Source organism: Chenopodium quinoa, unplaced genomic scaffold (genome assembly GCF_001683475.1).
Source record: "Chenopodium quinoa cultivar QQ74 unplaced genomic scaffold, ASM168347v1, whole genome shotgun sequence".
Taxonomy (NCBI): Eukaryota; Viridiplantae; Streptophyta; class Magnoliopsida; order Caryophyllales; family Amaranthaceae; genus Chenopodium; species Chenopodium quinoa.
The window spans coordinates 1,221,172-1,239,841 of NW_018745533.1; the positions used below are offsets into that span (position 1 = coordinate 1,221,172).

At 33.7% G+C, this 18,670-nt stretch overlaps 3 protein-coding genes across 4 annotated transcripts; 1 reads left to right on the forward strand and 2 right to left on the reverse strand.

The window, feature by feature from the left end:
• Positions 1-187: 187 nt before the first annotated feature.
• LOC110715774 (auxin-binding protein ABP19a-like) lies at positions 188-1,930 on the reverse strand. The gene has a single exon (XM_021894386.1). It carries the CDS (start codon positions 1,596-1,598, stop codon positions 972-974), a length of 627 nt encoding a protein of 208 aa, XP_021750078.1. The 5' UTR covers positions 1,599-1,930; the 3' UTR covers positions 188-971.
• Positions 1,931-4,495: 2,565 nt separating this feature from the next.
• LOC110715801 lies at positions 4,496-9,358 on the forward strand. Of its 2 annotated transcripts, none has more exons than XM_021894416.1 (4): positions 4,496-4,684; positions 4,785-4,849; positions 5,631-6,721; positions 8,602-9,358. In XM_021894416.1, exons 3-4 carry the CDS (start codon positions 5,792-5,794, stop codon positions 9,058-9,060), a joined length of 1,389 nt encoding a protein of 462 aa, XP_021750108.1. In that variant the 5' UTR covers positions 4,496-4,684; positions 4,785-4,849; positions 5,631-5,791; the 3' UTR covers positions 9,061-9,358. The 2 variants fall into 2 exon arrangements, with proteins under 2 accessions (XP_021750108.1, XP_021750107.1); XM_021894415.1 differs by having other exon boundaries at positions 5,650-6,721.
• Positions 9,359-10,133: 775 nt separating this feature from the next.
• On the reverse strand, positions 10,134-11,254 carry LOC110715959 (germin-like protein subfamily 1 member 15). Its single transcript, XM_021894574.1, has 2 exons — positions 10,987-11,254; positions 10,134-10,883 (listed from the first exon to the last, which is right to left on the reverse strand). Exons 1-2 carry the CDS (start codon positions 11,108-11,110, stop codon positions 10,327-10,329), a joined length of 681 nt encoding a protein of 226 aa, XP_021750266.1. The 5' UTR covers positions 11,111-11,254; the 3' UTR covers positions 10,134-10,326.
• Positions 11,255-18,670: the final 7,416 nt, after the last annotated feature.

Consider the following 18,670-nt stretch of genomic DNA (forward strand, 5'->3'; position numbering starts at 1 on the left):
AGTTGCAAATGGAAGTTCTGTTAGTAGAAGTATTGTTTTATTTTATTTTTTTTCAATCTTCATTTGATTGCTAGTTTAACTTGCATTATTATTATTATTATTATTATTATTATTATTATTATTATTATTATTATTATTATTATTATTATTATTATTTTTAATTTAATGTACGGAGTAGAATTTTTTTATTGATCTCTCTTAAACTATGCTTAACTTAGAATATTTCATGTTTGTCAATACACACTTTAAATTATTTATTTCCTTAACTATATTTTTGTTAAATCCTTTTGATCTCCCATTCCCCGCGTAATTGCAGAGAGCCAGAGATGTGAGGTACCGTCTATTTTGTATAAAGGTTTACAGCAGGAATGCCATGTAAAGGTCTAACGCCTGAATAATGCCTTGGGGGTGGTGGTGCATGGTTGTACATGAACTTTTGTTTGTTTTTTTTTTTTTTTTTTTTTTTTTTTTTTTTTTTTTTGACAGCAGCTTTGTACATGAACTTTATATTGCTTAAAAGAGCTTATTCTTGCATTAAGTTAATTAATACGAAGTATTGCTTAGGTTGCATAAAAAATAAAAAAAATAATAAAAATTAATATTGCTAAGAATTAAAAAAAAAATTAAAAGTTACTTAAGTTTATTTTTTGCTTTAATTACTCTACGTATAAGATGAGAGATGAACAAAGCCAGAGAGAGCAAAAAGTAATGGGAGGAAATTTTATTGATCACAAGATTTTAAATACCGAGTACAATATAACTTCTATTTCTCATGGTACATAACTACATACGAAGTGTCGAAGTATATTATAATACGGAGTACAATATAACAAGAAAGAACGAATCAATTCAGGAAATTCACAATTGATAATTTGAAAAAACATGCTTAGTTATACACGTGCTTATTACAATCTTTTAGAATTTATTATACGAAGTAGTAAAATTTGAAATAATTTGAGAAAGAAATTTTGCTACGCTGTGCCGAAAATTCTTTTCATTCGCCTTACTTCTTCATGACTCAAGAGTGTGATTTGCTGGGCTATATCAGCTGGTAAATTTCCAGCGAATAAGGAGGTAGGAGTAAGTTGTAGTGCTGGGTTTGCTCCATTCAAACTAACAAATGCGGTAGCTGGAGTTTTACCTACGTTGATTTGGAAGTGAAGCATGGCTTGTGGAAATACCATGACATCACCAACCTCTAATCTTTTATAATAAGCAGTGTTGTTTGTGTCAATAAATCCTGCAATGATCGTACCTTTCACCAAAAGAAGAACTTCTGATGTACGATGGGAGTGTACTGGGATTACTCCTCCAATGGCAAAGTCTAACCTGGCCATAGATATGCCTAAACCATTAAATGCTGGAAACACATCTGAAAATGCCAATGTCACATTATTCCCGAAAACATTATTGGGAGTTTTTTCTCCACGGAAACCCGTGTAAACAAAATCATCAGTTGTGACTTTAGCAGGATCTTTGCAAGCATATCCTTCAGGTCCTCTAGGAAGACTAGGATCCCCGACACAAAAGTCGAGTTCTATGGCATGTGAAAGAGATGATAGTAGGCAGAAAAGGAAGATAAGTGAAAGGTTTCTCATTTTGAAAGCTAAAGATAGATGGTGTGGGATACTTGATAGAAGGATATAAAAGCTTAACTTTAATAATGTGTATTTGGTTTCTTGTATTTTCTTAGCGGCAATAGGTACCCTTTATATAGGGAAAAATGGATAGCTTGACCTTTTTTTTTTTTTTTTTGGGAGAAACAGCTTGACTTTTTCTTAGTTCAAGTTTAATACGTAGTATTCATATCATGATTGTATTATTTGTATGAAAGTCAAAATTGTACTTCGTATTCAAAGAATAAAGGACCTTAGATGCAGCTTTGCTATTAAAATCTCGATTATATTCAAAATTATACAATAACTATTATTATTATTATAATTAATTAATCAATTAATGCCTTAATTTCATAAGTAGGGTTATTATTCTTATACATGGTAAAATTATCCTTTTTCAGTAATGCATCAAACAATCAAATTATTAAATCTTCAATTTCTAAGTACAAATAAGGCCCTGTTTGATTCACCTTAATTTTGCTGAACTGAAATTATTTTTACTGAACTGAACTTATTTTTACTGAACTGAACTTAAATTATTTTTACAGAACTGAAATTATTTTTACTGATTTTCTATTATAATTATTCTTTAAGAAAATTGAATTTTACTGAACTGAACTTATTTTTACTGAACTGAAATTATTTTTACTGAACTGAACTTATTTTTACTGAACTGAAATTATTTTTACTTAATATTATTTTTTTAAGGTGAAGAGAAAAGAACCTAAGAATGAGTAATGAGTACCACAGTTCAACTGAAATCGAGGAAGTGCAGGATTTTTATTACATGTAAATTTACTAGATATTTCCGAGCAAATGTTCAGATTTTTAAATTATTTACAAATAAAGAAATATCTTTTTTAAAAAAAAAAAAAATTGGATTAGTAGAAGTACAAATTATTATAATAAAATACATCTAAAAGAAATAATAAAGAAAAATTTAACAACTTAAAGTAATATTGGAAGTAAGTATAAATTATTAAGCTTTTTGGGGTTGTTAAACACCACCCTCAAATATCTGAATAACGCCCATAAAATAAAATTAAATTGACAAACTTACCCTTATGTATTAGCAAAATTGTTTTTAATTACTACCATCTATCTCCAATTACTTTCACCAACACCCATTTCACTCCACTTCAAAAACTTTCACCAACACCATCACCACCTCCCTTTACTTACAAATCACCACCACCCACACCACTACGAAAACATCCGAAAGTGTAGACATATGCATCACCACCACCAACCTTTGTTAATACAAAGTATTAGTAAGCACATTTAGTTATTGGTAATAGGACAATCTATATATATCAAAGAGAAGGCATTGTGTCAATCCGAACTAACAAAACATTTCGTCAGTCCAGACTGACAAAATGCGGATTTTTGATATCCTTAATTGGCGGGATAATATCCTCTATTGGCGGGATGATATCCTTTATTAGTTATATGATCTTCTTTATTGGTTAGATGATATTTCTATTGGTTGGATGATATTCTCTACTAATTATATGATATCCTTTACTGGCTATATGATATCCTTTATTGACAGGATGATATTTCTATTGGCTGGATGATATTCTCTACTAACTAGATGATATCCTTTATTGGCTATATGATTTCCTTTATTGAGTGAATGATATTTCTATTAGCTAGATGATATCCTATATTGGAAGGATGATATCTTCTATTAACTGGATGATATCCTTTATTGGCTATATGATATTCTTTATTAGCTGAATGATATTTCTACTAGATAGATGATATCCTCTATTGACTGAATGATATCCTCTATTGGCTATATGGTATCTTGGATGGATAATATCATATAGCCAATAGAGGATATCATCTTGCGAATAAAAAAAATATCATAGACACAATCATAAATGATATCATATAGCCAATAGAGGATATCATCCAACCATGATATTATATAGCCAATAGAGATATTATCAAGCCAATAGAAGATATGTATAATTTGTTTGATGATATGTATAACAATGGCAGAACCTCCATTGAAGATCTCGTACTCAAGGTCATGGGTATAACATAACTTGCTCATTTCTCAACCAAAATACATGCATATGTTATCAAAATGCTCACAATTCAACATACAATCATATGGGACAATCAATTTCAACAATTATACATCGCATAAGAGAGCCCCAATTCGATTTTTTAGGCATCTTTTGAAAAATCCAATAATCTCAAGCAATTAAACTTTCTCTTTCTACCGCCATGGGTGACCTCGTTCCTCTCCTTCGCCGTAACCACCACCAACTTCTCATCGGGTGGAAACTTGTTTTTCATCGTCGTAAGAAGATAATGATGATACTTCTCGACTGAAGAAACATTGGGTGCGACTTGCCGCACCTAATATTTTGTGTATATCAAATCGAGGAGTGAGTTGTAGTAAGGCATCAATATTATCATTTTATTTATTTTTATTAAGTCGTCTGTTAATCATGAGGTTGAGTGGTGTCAATCCAAAAGTTACACATCATTAATCTAATTAGAGTTGGAGTAGAATTAGTAGATTGATAAGATATTATTTTCTAATATTATTGCTGAAGTGTCTTTTTGTATATATTATCGATTATTGATATACAAAGTACATAACATTTATTTTATAGTAAGGAGAAGGACCCTTACCAAACTTAACCCTCACGATTTTTTAGTCTGAAGCTTAACATGATGATATACGGAATACTGTACATAATATGACAAATGAGAACATTATCGTGAGTCTTCAAAAAAGAACATTATCGTGAAACGGAGTGAATTGTTACATTTTTTGTCCCACCAAAAACTTTTCAATTTTCTTGAGGCCTGGCCAAGTAAAGGACTTTCGACTCAAATATGGAGGAGCACTAAAAGAAAAAAAAGAGCTAAATAACGGGTCAACATTTAATCAAATTTAGACATTAATTAATCTTCTTTCGCTCTCTTTGATCATCCATTTACAACTTTCTCTCTCCTCAGTTCAATTCACAACCATTCACCTCTCTTTTCTTTCCAAATTTCATCCGCATTTAGGTTTCATTTTCTGGATTCTCTCTTCGATTTCTGTAAGTTTGGCGATTTAATTTTAATTTCATCTCTGTTACCTATTATATCTTTCAAAATGTGATAATTTTAATTTAATTTTGTTTTTCGAATTTTTTGCAGGAAGAAAGATGAAACAATTTGAAATTATGGTGGAATTATGTTCTTATAACAGATTTAGGTGAAATGTAAGTTTTGATTATTTTCGGTTTGAACTTGCTTAATTTGAATTATTTTTCTGCAATTGAAAATTTTGGTTATTTCAATTGTTTAATCGCTTTGCATTCAATATTTCGGCGTATTATCGAAAATTGTAATGTAATATAGTTGGCATGTATAAAATGTTTGGAAATTGATCAAAGATGATTGTTTCCTATTTGTCAACTTCGATTTGTAATGTAATATTTTATAATATGTTAAGAAATTCATCAATCATTAGAAATTGATGTATGATTTGTAATGTCATTTCTATGTTTTTTTGGCCAATAATCAAAGTTGATGGGTCATATTTGTTGATTAGCTAAGAAGTGGCAGATTGATATGAAAAATTTCGACCTATTGATATGATAGTGTGAGTAATCCTTTTAGTTGTAATCTTCCTTTTCCCGGTGTTTTGATGTCTAATCCTCATCACTCCATATGTATGACATTGGATAATTGAACAATTTTGCCTACAAATGATTGAATTAAGAGCATTGCAAAATTTTGCTCATTAGATGCTTTCGAATGTGTGTGTGTCTATTGAGACTTGTACCAGGATTCTGTCCTCATTGGCTTATACTAGACTCATTTATTGTTGGACCGACTTGTTTTTATTGAACTTAACTTTTTAATGCTCAACTCATTTTGCTTGAAAAAACATAATCTTGGTGAAACTCATTTAAAAAAAAATAATGTAATAGTGACACTGCCTTATGTGGTTTGGTTGTGCGAATACCTTTAAAATCGTTTTATTTCGTATTTTAACAGTTCCCCTGCTTTCCTTTAGATGGTTGGTTTATGATTGGTGTTGAAGACTTGAAGTCCGAAAGGCTGTGAAGCATTTCAGTGTCGAAGTTCTAGCTCAAGATATTCTCTTATATTTTGTTATGTAAGAGGGGGTTTATATTTGTTGAAATTTTGTTTTCAAGATGATGGATCCAGATACAGCTTTCACTGAGGTTGATCTCAAACAAGAGAAATTTGAAGATGTAAAGGAGGAAGGTAAAAAATTTAGTTGTGAACTTTGTGATAAGGAAATGGTTCACAAGATGGCTCTAGTTTTACTTGAAGGTTTATCTACTGCATGTGTTGACAATACAACAGGAGATATATTCAAAAGTCCTGGCACTGTTGCTGCTGAGATAAGAAAGGAGATGTTGGATTATCTTATGGAGAGAAGTGAATCCTTTGTTGCAGAATCTTTCCTCTCAGAAGAGGGTCCTGAGGGAAAATCTGACCAGCCATCAGACATAATTTCTGACCTCATCGAAGATTTTGCTACCCTCAAGAGGAATATATTGACCCGGGTTTCAGGGTGGCTGCTTAGTGACATGAGAGAGGACAAAATCGATGATTTTGTACAAGAAATGGAGTTGAATAGCTTCTGGTTGTTAGATAGAAGGGAAACTATTGCGCAAACTCTCCTTAAGAATGTCGATTTTAAGAATGAATTTCACTGCAATTTGAAGTTTAAGTCTGAGGAAGAACTTAAACAACATCGTCCACGTTGTGGTTTCAGGACTGTGTTGTGTAGAAATGAGGGATGTTGTGCCACTTTCAGTGCTGCTCAAATGGAACTTCATGATTCTGTCTGTCCCTTCAAGATGCTTCCTTGTGAGCAGAAATGCCCTGAAATCCTCATGAGACGGGAAATGGACAGGCATTGCATTACTGTCTGTCCAATGAAGCTTGTAAACTGCCCCTTCTACTCAATTGGATGCCAAGCTACTGTACCTAGTTGTAATGTCAAGGAACACTTTTTGGATGATATTCGTTCTCACTTGCTATATGCTCTTCAATATCTTCACAAGGGAGTTTCAGCTGAGGATTTGGCGCATCGAGCTGACCAGATAGAACAGGTGAGTTCAAAATCTCGATATCTCTAATACTTCCCCCGTTCTTTTATTATTGCACCACTTGCCTTATTAGGAAGTTTCACAAATATTGCACCATTTCCTCTTTAGGAAAAAAATTATTTGTATTCACACTACAAATACCCAACATACCCTTGCCTTTTCACACTTACTTTTTAGTTTATCAATATGTCACATGGGCAGTTTTGTATTTTTACCTTTCTCTCTCTTAGTCTTTTCCACTACCAAAATATTTGTACCCAACCCCTATGGTGCAATAATAAAAAAATGGAGGAAGTATTATTTTTCTCTTCCCTGTAGAGAATCTCCATTGATTGTCATATACTTCACATTTCACAAGCAGCAGCTTTTGTTATGGCAATTTTCCCTTCCTAAAATATAATTCAGGATGCACCCTGATTACTCAAATTACAACTGTCAAAACTATAGCAGCTTGTGATTGTTGACTCTTTTCCAGTTAGAAGTATAATGTTCAAAACAAAGAGTGATTGGTTTTGTCTAAGTTTGAGTTTTCCCTTACTCAATAACTCTGTAACACTGGTTCAGATCTTTACTGTGTTTTTGGCTAAATGGACTTGCTAATGTTAGTACCATTTCAGGATGTATAACTTGATTATCTGTGGAAGCACAATTGTGAATGCTCACAGAGCTTGCTTAGGAAAGCAATGAGAATTGGCAAGATGGTCTTGGCTGCCTAATTGCAGTACTTTTGTGGCAAGCTTTTATCATGAAATTAATCTGCCTTTGCGATATGGTTCTATGTCCCCTCACTTACACTATTGCACATATTTGATCATGCTATAAGGTGGGAAATGGAAAATTAATCACCCCTAAATATGATCTCAACTCCAAATGAACACTTATCACTTTGGCAACACCCGAGAGGTGGGTGTGGATAGGCTACATGCGCTTATGCCAAATGGGTTTTTATCTGATTTGTATAGATTTTAAAAGATGTTGCTTGTGCGACATATGTTACTCATACAGTGGTACGAGTGTTGGGTGCTGGTACAAATCCAAGCATCTAACACATCTAGGTTATCCATGTGTCTTAACACATCAAGTCTAGAAATTTCAGACACAGGGACACTGTTAAATTGGACATGGAAGCATGGACACAGCATAGATGGAATCTCAAGCTTGTATTTGAAGTTATTATCCTTCTATGCATGCATTGAAGTATTAACCAATGCATTGAAGTATTAACCAGTGTCGGATATTTAGGGAAAGTTTGCAGAGGTTTCTGTTATGTTTTAACTTGCTGATTGGTAAACTATGTGGATTTTATGATTGGGAAGGTATGAATTTTTCCCACTGTTGGCCACTAACGTAATTTTCCTTATTAGCTATCTTCAGTCAACCGTGGAGATCAGTATATATTGTATCAAATTCAGTAATTTACAATCACCTAGATCTTCAAGGGTTTTACTTCATGCTCATTGATCATTATAGTAGGCTAAAGATTGCCTAAACGTGCTTGAAAAGATGTACGTTACAGGTTAACAAAGAGTAACCAAGCTACCAAGGTCTGTTGTTAAAGGCTGCCAGCAGCAATCGTTCTGACCTAACCTAAACTATAAACTTCATACCTTTTGTGTGTCTGCTGCTTGTTGGCTTCAATCGTTCTGACCTAACCTAAACTATAAACTTCATACCTTTTGTGTGTCTGCTGCTTGTTGGCTAAATTGTTCTCATGTTTGTTTTCTTTTCACTTGTTACTATGACTGTTTGTGAGCTTAGCTGTTAGGTTCATTGCCTGTGGGAAGAACTTTCTCATGTTCACTGCATTAAATTTAATACAATCCACTTGTTTATTTTTTAAATTTCACTTCCCATGCAAATATAACATTCACCCTCTCTGGCAGGAATCTTCTGGCCGGTTGGCCGGAATGCAAAGTGTGAGATCTTTCACAAATGCTGTTCAGAATCTTGACTCAAAGCTTGAGCCATTTGAGGTTGTAAAGAAGAATGTGGACAATGAGGAAACAAACAAATCAAATTCCGAAGAGCCTACATCAGATGGAAAAAATTATTTGGATTGTGAGGAATTAGGATTTGAACGATCCCCAGCAGGAAATATGAAGGGTTCAGATGCTGAACATACAGAGACAGAATGGAAGAAGAATTCTGTTTCTGAACAGCCTTCACCAAACGGCTATAAGAAACATGAACTTGGGACCGAAGAACTAACGAAACCAGATACTGATCAATCTGCAGTAGAAGACATGAAGAAATCAGAGTTTAAACTAGCTCCAGCAGGAGATTCTAAGAAATTAGATTCTGAACATCTTGTGATAGAAGACATGGAAAATATCAGGATTTAGACAATCTCCAGCATGTAACCCTGGAAACCTGATTCCATTCATACTTCAGCTCATGATATGAAGAAAGTAGGTTTTGAATTGGCTCTGATAGAGGACTTTGGGAAATAAGACCCGCAAATACGTATCACTGAGTCATTGGTGGTAATACTTAGAAGTTGATACAGGAGTGACTTCTTTTTTCCAAGATCTGTCACACTTTATATTACTTTTGTACACATAGGTTACATTTTTAAGCCCTGTATCTTGTCCATATCACATTGTTAAGAATAGCAACAGTTCAGCTTAGAGCTTTTTTTCCCCCATCTTTTTTGTTTTCTGCAGAAGCATGGCTGTAACCAAAAGAAGACATCTGTTTGAAGTTTCATCTGTTTGTATAAGTCTAGAAACTTGGGTATGTGTCTTCCCCTTCTCTTCTACTTTAATATACAAGATAAATTATAAAAAAAATTATATTCTTTCTACTTATAATATTTTACTCAACAAAGTATACCTAAATGGTATTGGATTGGTGATTTATATAGATGGCACTAGCACAAAAATAAATAAATAATACAGGACATGGTACATTGTTCATGGTTGTACATGCTGGGCCGTGGCCGCCTTTTTTGAGAGAAACACTAGGCCTGGCCTGATAAGGCTTGACATGGTAAATTGACGTATGGGCTTCAGGGATTGGGTCGTGCATGGGTTGATCTTTTGAAAATTTTTGACACAGCATGTAGTTTATGGGTTGGGCCTATCCCACCCAAAGCAAGTGGGCTTAGCACAAGGCATGACCCAAAACCATCTAAAGTGATTTGTGTTTGATATAAATAAAAAACAAAAGTTGAGTAGGAAAACTTTTAAAGGGGTGTGTTTCCATAATCCATATAAACAAAACACCAGTAAATATTTTAGATGATTAAAATTTATTTCTTATACAGTTCTATATACTACCTTAACTTTTAGTTGCAACATAAAAGTATTATTTGTGAGACATAAACAATTCGAAAGTTCTTGAATTATACTGTATTATTTGTGAGAAAATTTTCCATTATAATTCAATAAAACAATACAAATAAAATAGGAAATCATTGTAGAAATATCTCGTGCAATAGCACATGTAAAATATATTAAGATACATTCAGAACACAATTAAATTGATAAACCAAGACCATATCGATCACTTATTCACTTGGTTATGATACACAAATACTGATTTTTGTAGTTCTACATTTGAAATATCAAATCAACGGTTTGTATTAATACTCCAAAATCATGGAAGAATTAAGGGCTCATCCAAAACTGAGACTGAAGCTTCTTTACTATGTGATCATCTAGCTGAAAGGCCTTGCTTAGAACATCAACCGAGATAGGTGGCTCAGCCCCAAACACCGCCTTAGCAATGGTGACCGTGCCAGGGTTTTGGCTGCTTAATCCAGCAATAGCAATAGCAGGAACTTTTCCAGCGTTAAATTGAAAATGAATGAGGCCTTGTGGAAAAACAAAAACATCTCCTTTGTTAAGCACCTTTGCGAACAACTTGTTGTCTCCATTCGGAAGGTTAGAAGTTACGAATCCAACATAGAGGGTTCCTTCAATGACTGTAAGGATTTCACTTGCACGAGGATGAGTGTGAGGAGGATTAAGGCCGTAAGGTGCATAGTCGATCCTAGCCAAAGATATGCCGAGGGTGTTGAGCCCTGCTAGTTGTAATGCGGATACTAGTGTCACATTGGAACGTACCATGTTGTTCGTGTTTCCTGGCTTGTCTAGCCCTTCAAAAAAGAAATCCTCGGGTTTGGCAGCCATTGGATTCTTGCATAGCAATCCGTTCACAAACACTGCAAATTAGTTAAACAATTAACATCAACATGAAGTTTAGTTAAGTACAAACAATTATAAATTCACATCATTAATTTGTGATAGATCAAGATAAAAACATACATTCATTATTTGGATCATTCATCGCGACACAGAAGTCTTGTAACTGAGTAGGATCTGTCGCGTAGGCCACATAGAAAGACATGGCAAAGAAAGTAAGGTAAGCTAGAAAATAACGAGCTTCCATCTTTTCTTTTTTTTTTTCTTATGAAATTGTGTTACACTCAAATGTATGTGAGGATTTAATTTCTAATACAAGTTATAATTCTTGCATGCTGAATTATGCCTTTTATAGTTAATTGAATTTAGGGAAGCTAGGCTATGGATCAAAGACGTACGTAGAATTAGTCATTAATCATGAAACTTTCTTCTCTAATTGAATAGTTTTATAATAAGATTAGTTGGTTAATTTAATCAACTTTTTCACTTAGCAGGTAATGACTTTGTCTATCTTCTTGACACAGTCAAGGAATATGTAATATGTTGTCATATAAATTGAGTTCATCCACTTAATCTATTAATGTCTTACGATTAGGTTAATTTGAGAAAGACATTTTAATGCAATAGAGTAGTTAGAAAAAGTATTACTCGTGTTTTTAGAAATTTCTCAATCTGGTAAGAAACATCTATGTTATTAAACAAGACTTTACTCATAAGAGTATTATCTTAAACACTAGTCTAAATTATTGAAGTTCGAATTGTCTTTTTTTTTTTTATAAAGAAGTTCGAATTGTCTTAATTACTAGACTAAAATAAACTAAGGGGCCGTTTGGTTGGGGGTATTCAGAAAAGGGAATGGGAATCAACTGGCCCGATTCCCTTTGTTGATGTTTGTTTAGCACTTTCTTTCATTCCCTTTACCCCCTCCATTCCCCAAATTCCTTCTAAGTCCATTCCCCACCCCCCCCCCCTAGGTATTTCCATTCCATTCCCTAGCCACCCCAACACCATCACATCACCACCTTTACACCTACCAACACCACCGGAAACCAGCCCACCTACATACCTGACCATCACCGACCCTACCCCGACCACCGCTGCCCCACCCCCGATCCTCGCCGCCCTTCCCTCCCCCGCAAAAACAACCACAACCCTCGCAAAAATAACTACCACCACCCACCCATCCCTCCCTATCGCCGTTAAACCGCCGCCTAGCCCTGCCAAAGCCCCGCCCCGCCCCTTCCCGTCGCTGCCCTTCCCCTCTCCCCGCAAATCTTCCCCTCCCCGCCCCTCGCAAATGAATTTATTTGAATTTGAAATGATTTGCAGTTTGTTTGATATTTGAAAGTTGATTTAGGATGTTTAGTGTACGAAAACATTTTAGATCTGAGGTATTTGGTTGTATTAATATGTTGTGTTCTGATGATTGAAGTTTTGATTGAGTTTGTCTAGATCTAATTATGTTGGTATAGAGTTGAGTATTTTTGGCAGCGACGGAAATACTGGGATCCATTCGTGGCTAGGCTTCATTCGTGGCTGAGGGAGGATTTGCGAGGGGCGGGGACGGCCGGCGAAGGGAGGCGCACGGTGAGGGAGCAGCGGCGAGGGGTTTGGTGGTTGGGTGGTGGCTGGAAACGGTGGAGAGTGAAAGTGTAGGTGGCTGTGTGGTGGTGGTGTGGTGGTGGGGCTCATTCTCTTTGTTATAAAACAAATAACATACACAATTTTAGGTAATTTCATTCCATTCCTTGTCTTTCCCTTTGTTCATTCCATTCCGATTACTCTGTGCGAACCAAACGACCCCTAATTAACCTGAAATGACCTAAACTTAACTGCAATGAACTAAATTATTGTTATTGTTGTTATTAATATTGGTATTGAATTGAAGTGAAAATACATCCAAAAGAACAAGGCCTAAGGGTCTGTTCACAATTTCTGAATTGAACTGAACTAATTGAAGCTTGACTGAATTGATTGGAGCTGGACTAAACTAAACTGAAATAAAATAAATATTTTATGCATGAGAGCGGTAAATTAGGAGCTGAACTAAACTGAACTAATTGGAGCTGGACTGAACTGAATTGATTGGAGCTTAACTGAACTAAAATTAAGCTAAAGTGAACAAGACATAAGTTTAATCTGTAATAAAGGTACGAAAATTTTTATAAACGCATATAAGCATTATGAGTAGGGATGTCAGTGGGGCGGGTCAAGTAGGAGACCTGCCCCATCCTCGCCCCAGTACTGGGCGGGGATAGGTTTTGGTTTGGCGGGTGGTGGGGCGGGGATGGGGATGAAAACCATACCCGCCATGGGTGATGGGGCGGGGGTGGATTACAAGTTGTACCCGCCTCGCCCTATCTGCCCCACTTCGTACCCGCCCCATCCCCACCTTATTCTCACATTTATATATCTCTTAAAACAAATTTTATATTTTTATACTATTTTATAAAATATTTATGTAAAATAAAATATTAATTATAATAATTTGTAATACACTTATATTATAAACAAAAAAATGTGTAATATTTAGAATGTTTATTTTTTTTTAAATGTAATCTATATTAATTATGTAGGATTGTGTATTTGAAAGGTGGAGGTTAGGTGGGTATTGGGTGGGGATTAGGCGGGTCTTTGGCGGGGATTAGGTGGGGGTGGATATCCAAGTAGATGGTGGGGCGGGGATGGTTTTGGAATTGTACCCGTCGGGGCGGGGATGGGGATGAATTTTAGACCCGCCGCGGGGATGGGGATGAAAATGTTAGGTGGGGATGGGGATGGAAATGCGAACATCCGCCCGCCCCGCTCCATTGACATCCCTAATTATGAGATGGGGATGAGGTGGCGATTGGTGGATACATACCTAGATGGGTAATGGCCTGGGCAGGAGTGATTTAATTTTAGACTTTTAGATTTGTACCTGGCAGTTTAAGGGCAAAATTTTTGGGTACTTTTAGACCTCATAACAATGCAATTTTTGTATCAACTTGAGGTTTAAAAGTATCGATAATGATACTCCCTACATTTCGTAATAATATCAACACTTTAAATTTTGCACTATTTATATGTATATTTTCATTAAATATACATATGAATAGTGCAAAATATTGTCAAATCTTGTCATGTAAAATATTTTTTGATTATTTTCTCATTTATATATGTATATTTTCATTAAATCAAGCTTTAATATTTCTTAATTATATTATATATAATTATAAATATTAATGGCCAAAGTTGTGCATTGACATATATGTTGATTAGACCTGTCAATTCGGGTCAACACGTCAGGTTTGGAACAAATTTTGGGTTATTTGGGTCATTTGGTTCAACTGGTTGGATTGCTTGGATCATTACCAATTATGATATATAGGTCAAAACGGGTCTATTCAGATCATTTGGGTCGGTTCGGGTTCTCTCTTAGTAAAATGGGTTTGAAATCAAGTCAAGTCGGGTGACAGATATAGTATTAATCAAAAGTATTGCGATTGATTATTATAACATAGAGGGAGTACTTGTTATGTCATTAAAACACCAATGGGCACTTGTTATTATGATTAATAATAAGTGTAATTAAGCCCTATTCTTTTGAGCTTCTGGGCAGAGCAGAGCAGATTGAAGTAAAGCAAAGACAAGCCGAACCGAGCAGATTTTATTATTATTATTATTATTATTATTATTATTATTATTATTATTATTATTATTATTATTGTTATTGTTATTGTTATTGTTATTATTATTATTATTATTATTATTATTATTATTATTATTATTATTATTATTATTATTATTATTATCTCAAAACAAAAAGTCATATAACCTACAATAAATTAGTGGGAAGCCGAGATACAATCTGGGCCCCCACTCCTCTAGCTATAGCAAATCCTACCCTAGTAAAAATATGAGCTGCAGCACGTGCTCCAATGTCTTGCGTTGTCGAGAACCTCTGAATTCGCTTAATATTATTATTATTATTATTATTATTATTATTATTATTATATTATTATTATTATTATTTTAAATATTTTTATTTTAAATATTATTATTATTTTAAATATTATTATTAATATTAATTACTATTAGGAAAATTGGCTTAAAATAATCCCAACTATTAGCGGTGGGTGCAAAATAATATGATCTCAATTATATGCTTTCAATGGTACCACCTTTTTTAATATATGTGCAAAATGGTACGCCAGCTATCAGAGAGGGTATCTAGAGGAATCTTTCGTCTATATTTATTATATTATTTTATACTATTAATTATTAATTATTTTTTTTTAAAATACATAATTCTTACATTTTTATTTACAATAACACACTATTTTGACATGACACACATTTTAAGAGAGATATTAGTCATGATAAATGGACAAATAAATCAACAAAATTTTACCACCAATTCATATGAAGAAAGTGTCATGTTTAACAAATGAAAAAGAAAGTGTTAATAAGTTGCTATGATTAAAACTTATAGCATAATTTGTACGCTTACATAGTCTAATCATTTTTTCAAATTGCTTAGCATGTAAAAAGGTGTGTTGTAAGTATAAAAACCAAAGGAAATATAATACAAGTATTAAGTTTGGTTTTTAATACATTTGTTGAAACTAATTATATCATAATATGCATTTAAATACCTTATTTACTTTTGTTTGTCAGTTACAAAAATTTCTTTAATTTGGAGAAATTAATTTACTAGCCTAACAAAAGGGGTGGAGTATTATTTATTTGGGTTGGATGAAACTATTAACATAAAATGTATTTTGAAATAAATACTTTTATATTAAAAAAATAATAATAAAATAATAATAATATTGAATATGAACAGTATATTCCTTAAAATGTCTTCTTTGATGGTTGGCGTACCATTTTGCACATATAATACACAAGGTTGTACTGTTGATAGCAAATAGTTGAGGTTGTATTATTTTGCACACACCAGTAATAATTGGTATTATTTTAAGCTAATTTTTCTTATTATTATAATAATAATTATTATTATTAAATTTTATTTAATTATTATTTTTATTATTATTAAAAATTAATAATCATTATTATCTTTAAATATTAGTTATTATCTTTAAATATTAATTTTATCATAAAAAATCAATTATTATTATTATTATTAATTATTATTATTATCATTATTATTATTAGGGTTGTTCATAAATCGGTCCGGACCAAAAAAATGGACCGGACCACCCCGGACCGAACCCGGACCGGACCAGACCGAATTAATCGGTCCGGTCTTCGGGTCTTAAAATTCATTTTTCCGGTCTTCGGTCCGATCCGGTCCAAAACCCTTTAAAACCGGTTTTAGACCGGACCGATTTTTTTATAAAAAATATGTGTGAAACCTTAAATAACGTTTAAAATTATCCTTAATAAGCTTAGAATACTTTAACTTTATAAGTTTTTTTTGCACTAAACATACAAAAAAAGACGCAAAAATGACGTTACAATATCGTTTTTCCAATATTTTTTTGTGTTTTCCTTGACTTTATTAAAAATTAATATTCTTTTTTAAAAAATTCTTAAATCGGTCCAAAACGGTCCGGTTCGGGTTTTGGACCGATTCTTTCGGTCCGGTCCGGGTTCGGTCCTAACTTAATCGGTCCGGTGTTCGGCCCTTAAAATTCTAATTTTCGGTCTTCGGTCTTATCCGGGTTGGTCCGGTCCAGTCTTGGACCGATGAACAACCCTAATTATTATTACTTCTATTATTATTACTATTATTATTATTATTATTAAATATTAATTATTATTAATATTATAATTATTAAATATTAATTATTTATTATTATTATTAATAAATATTTGTTAATATTATTATAAATTCAATATTAATTATTATTATTATTAAATATTTATTTTATTATAATAATTCAATATTAAGTATGAATTTTAAGTAGAGCATAGCAGATTAAAGCAAAGCAGAGCAAATTTCATCAGAGCAGAGCAAGACAGAGCAGGACTCAGTAGATCAGAGTAGCTCTAAAGAGCGGGCCTTGCTGATTTATAACGCCCCTCATCTACATATTTTTCTCTCATTCTCTCTCCTTTGTTAATTATTCATTGAGTCATGTGGTCCCTAATCCTCTCTATTTCAGTTACCCTTTTCCATAAAAAACTACTTTCACAATTTTTTTAATTTAATGCTTTTGTTGTCTTATTAATTTAGTTACTTCGTATAAGCTAAGCATTTCCTTTTTTCAAGGGCTCAATTTTAAAGTTAGAATAGAACACATGTATTGTCATTTCAATTTTCAATCAACATTAAAAGCAATTAAAATTTCCTTAATGTATGCAAAACAGTTTAATTTAAAACCGTAATATGTCATGAAAAAGGATGAGTTGAATTTGACTAGAGTGTGTTGATGTAATGGTGTGTAGCTTCGACTTTATATTAATTTTTGAAAATATGTTAAATTTTCTGATTTTGGTATTACTAGAATTGGCCTTAGTGAATTTTTATATAATTAAGTCACATTATGAAACCAAACAAGTCAAAATAGATTGGGGAGAACACTTCATTCATTAGAAATAATGTTATGTGAAGAATGTTTGGGTATGGGTAGATAATTACCTAGGCATATCTCAATACTTTTAAAAAATTTATGTTATTTTTTCCAATCTCCTCTCTCAATTGATGGATAAATGCATTCAATTTAATACTACCTCCGTTTCGCATTATCTGCAACAAACTCCCTTTCACATTCCCCAAGACAAAATTTCTTAAGCAAAAATTAGTAAAAAAAAGAACATGTGATTAATTGGATGAGAGAGAGTAAACACCACCTTGTAACTCACCCTCTCACCACCACTAAGATCTGAAACACCACCACCCAAAACCCACCCGACCAACTCACGCCACCACCAATTAGCTTGCACCACCACCCAAAAACCCACCCAACCAATCGCACCACCACCCAAAATCCACCCAACCAACCCGACGTCCCGACTAGCCACCAATCAACTCGCATCGTTGCACCACAACCCAACAAAACCACCCAACCAACCTGACTAGCCACCAATCAACTCGCACCACAACCTAACAAACCCGACCAGCCAATGAACCCACCAAACCAACCAACTCGACCACTACTAATTTAGATCTGAAACCACAACTTACCACCATCCAATTTCGATTTTGAAAAGGGGAAAAGAGGCGGCGGCGACGACTTTGATAAGGGGAAAAGAGCCGCCGGCGGCGAACTTGCGAGGTAAAATATTCGGTGGTGCGGTGGATAATAGAGAAGATAGAAGAGAGAGAACAGAGAGAAGATATGGTGTGGTAGGTGGTGGTGCGGTGGAATGGTCAGTGGTGTGGTGGATCTGGGTGGTGGTGGTGGTGCGTTGGTTGTGCGAGAAGAGAGTGAAGAGAGATGAAGGTTGGTGCTGGTGGTGGTTTACAGGGAGGAGAGAGAAAAAATGGTGATGGTGGTGGTGGATATGGTTGTGAGGGAGGAGAGAGAATGTGGGTTAGGGTTTAATTATGGATAAATTAATTTGGGTTAAAGAATTAATATGTTGTTTATTAATGTTAAGTGTAGTTTAGTAAGGGTATGGTGGTAATTTAACACAAAAAAATTTACTAAAAGAGGAAACTTTTTTTTTGTTGCACATAATATGAAGCTTCCCTAAATGGAAATTGTTGCAGATAATGCGAAACGGAGGTAGTATAAAAAATGATTTATTAAAACAAACATAGATTATTATATTATTACAGAAATTGTAACAAACACCTGGCCTAAAAGGTATTTTAATTTAATATTATACTATTCCATTGGTTAAATTGCTAAAACGT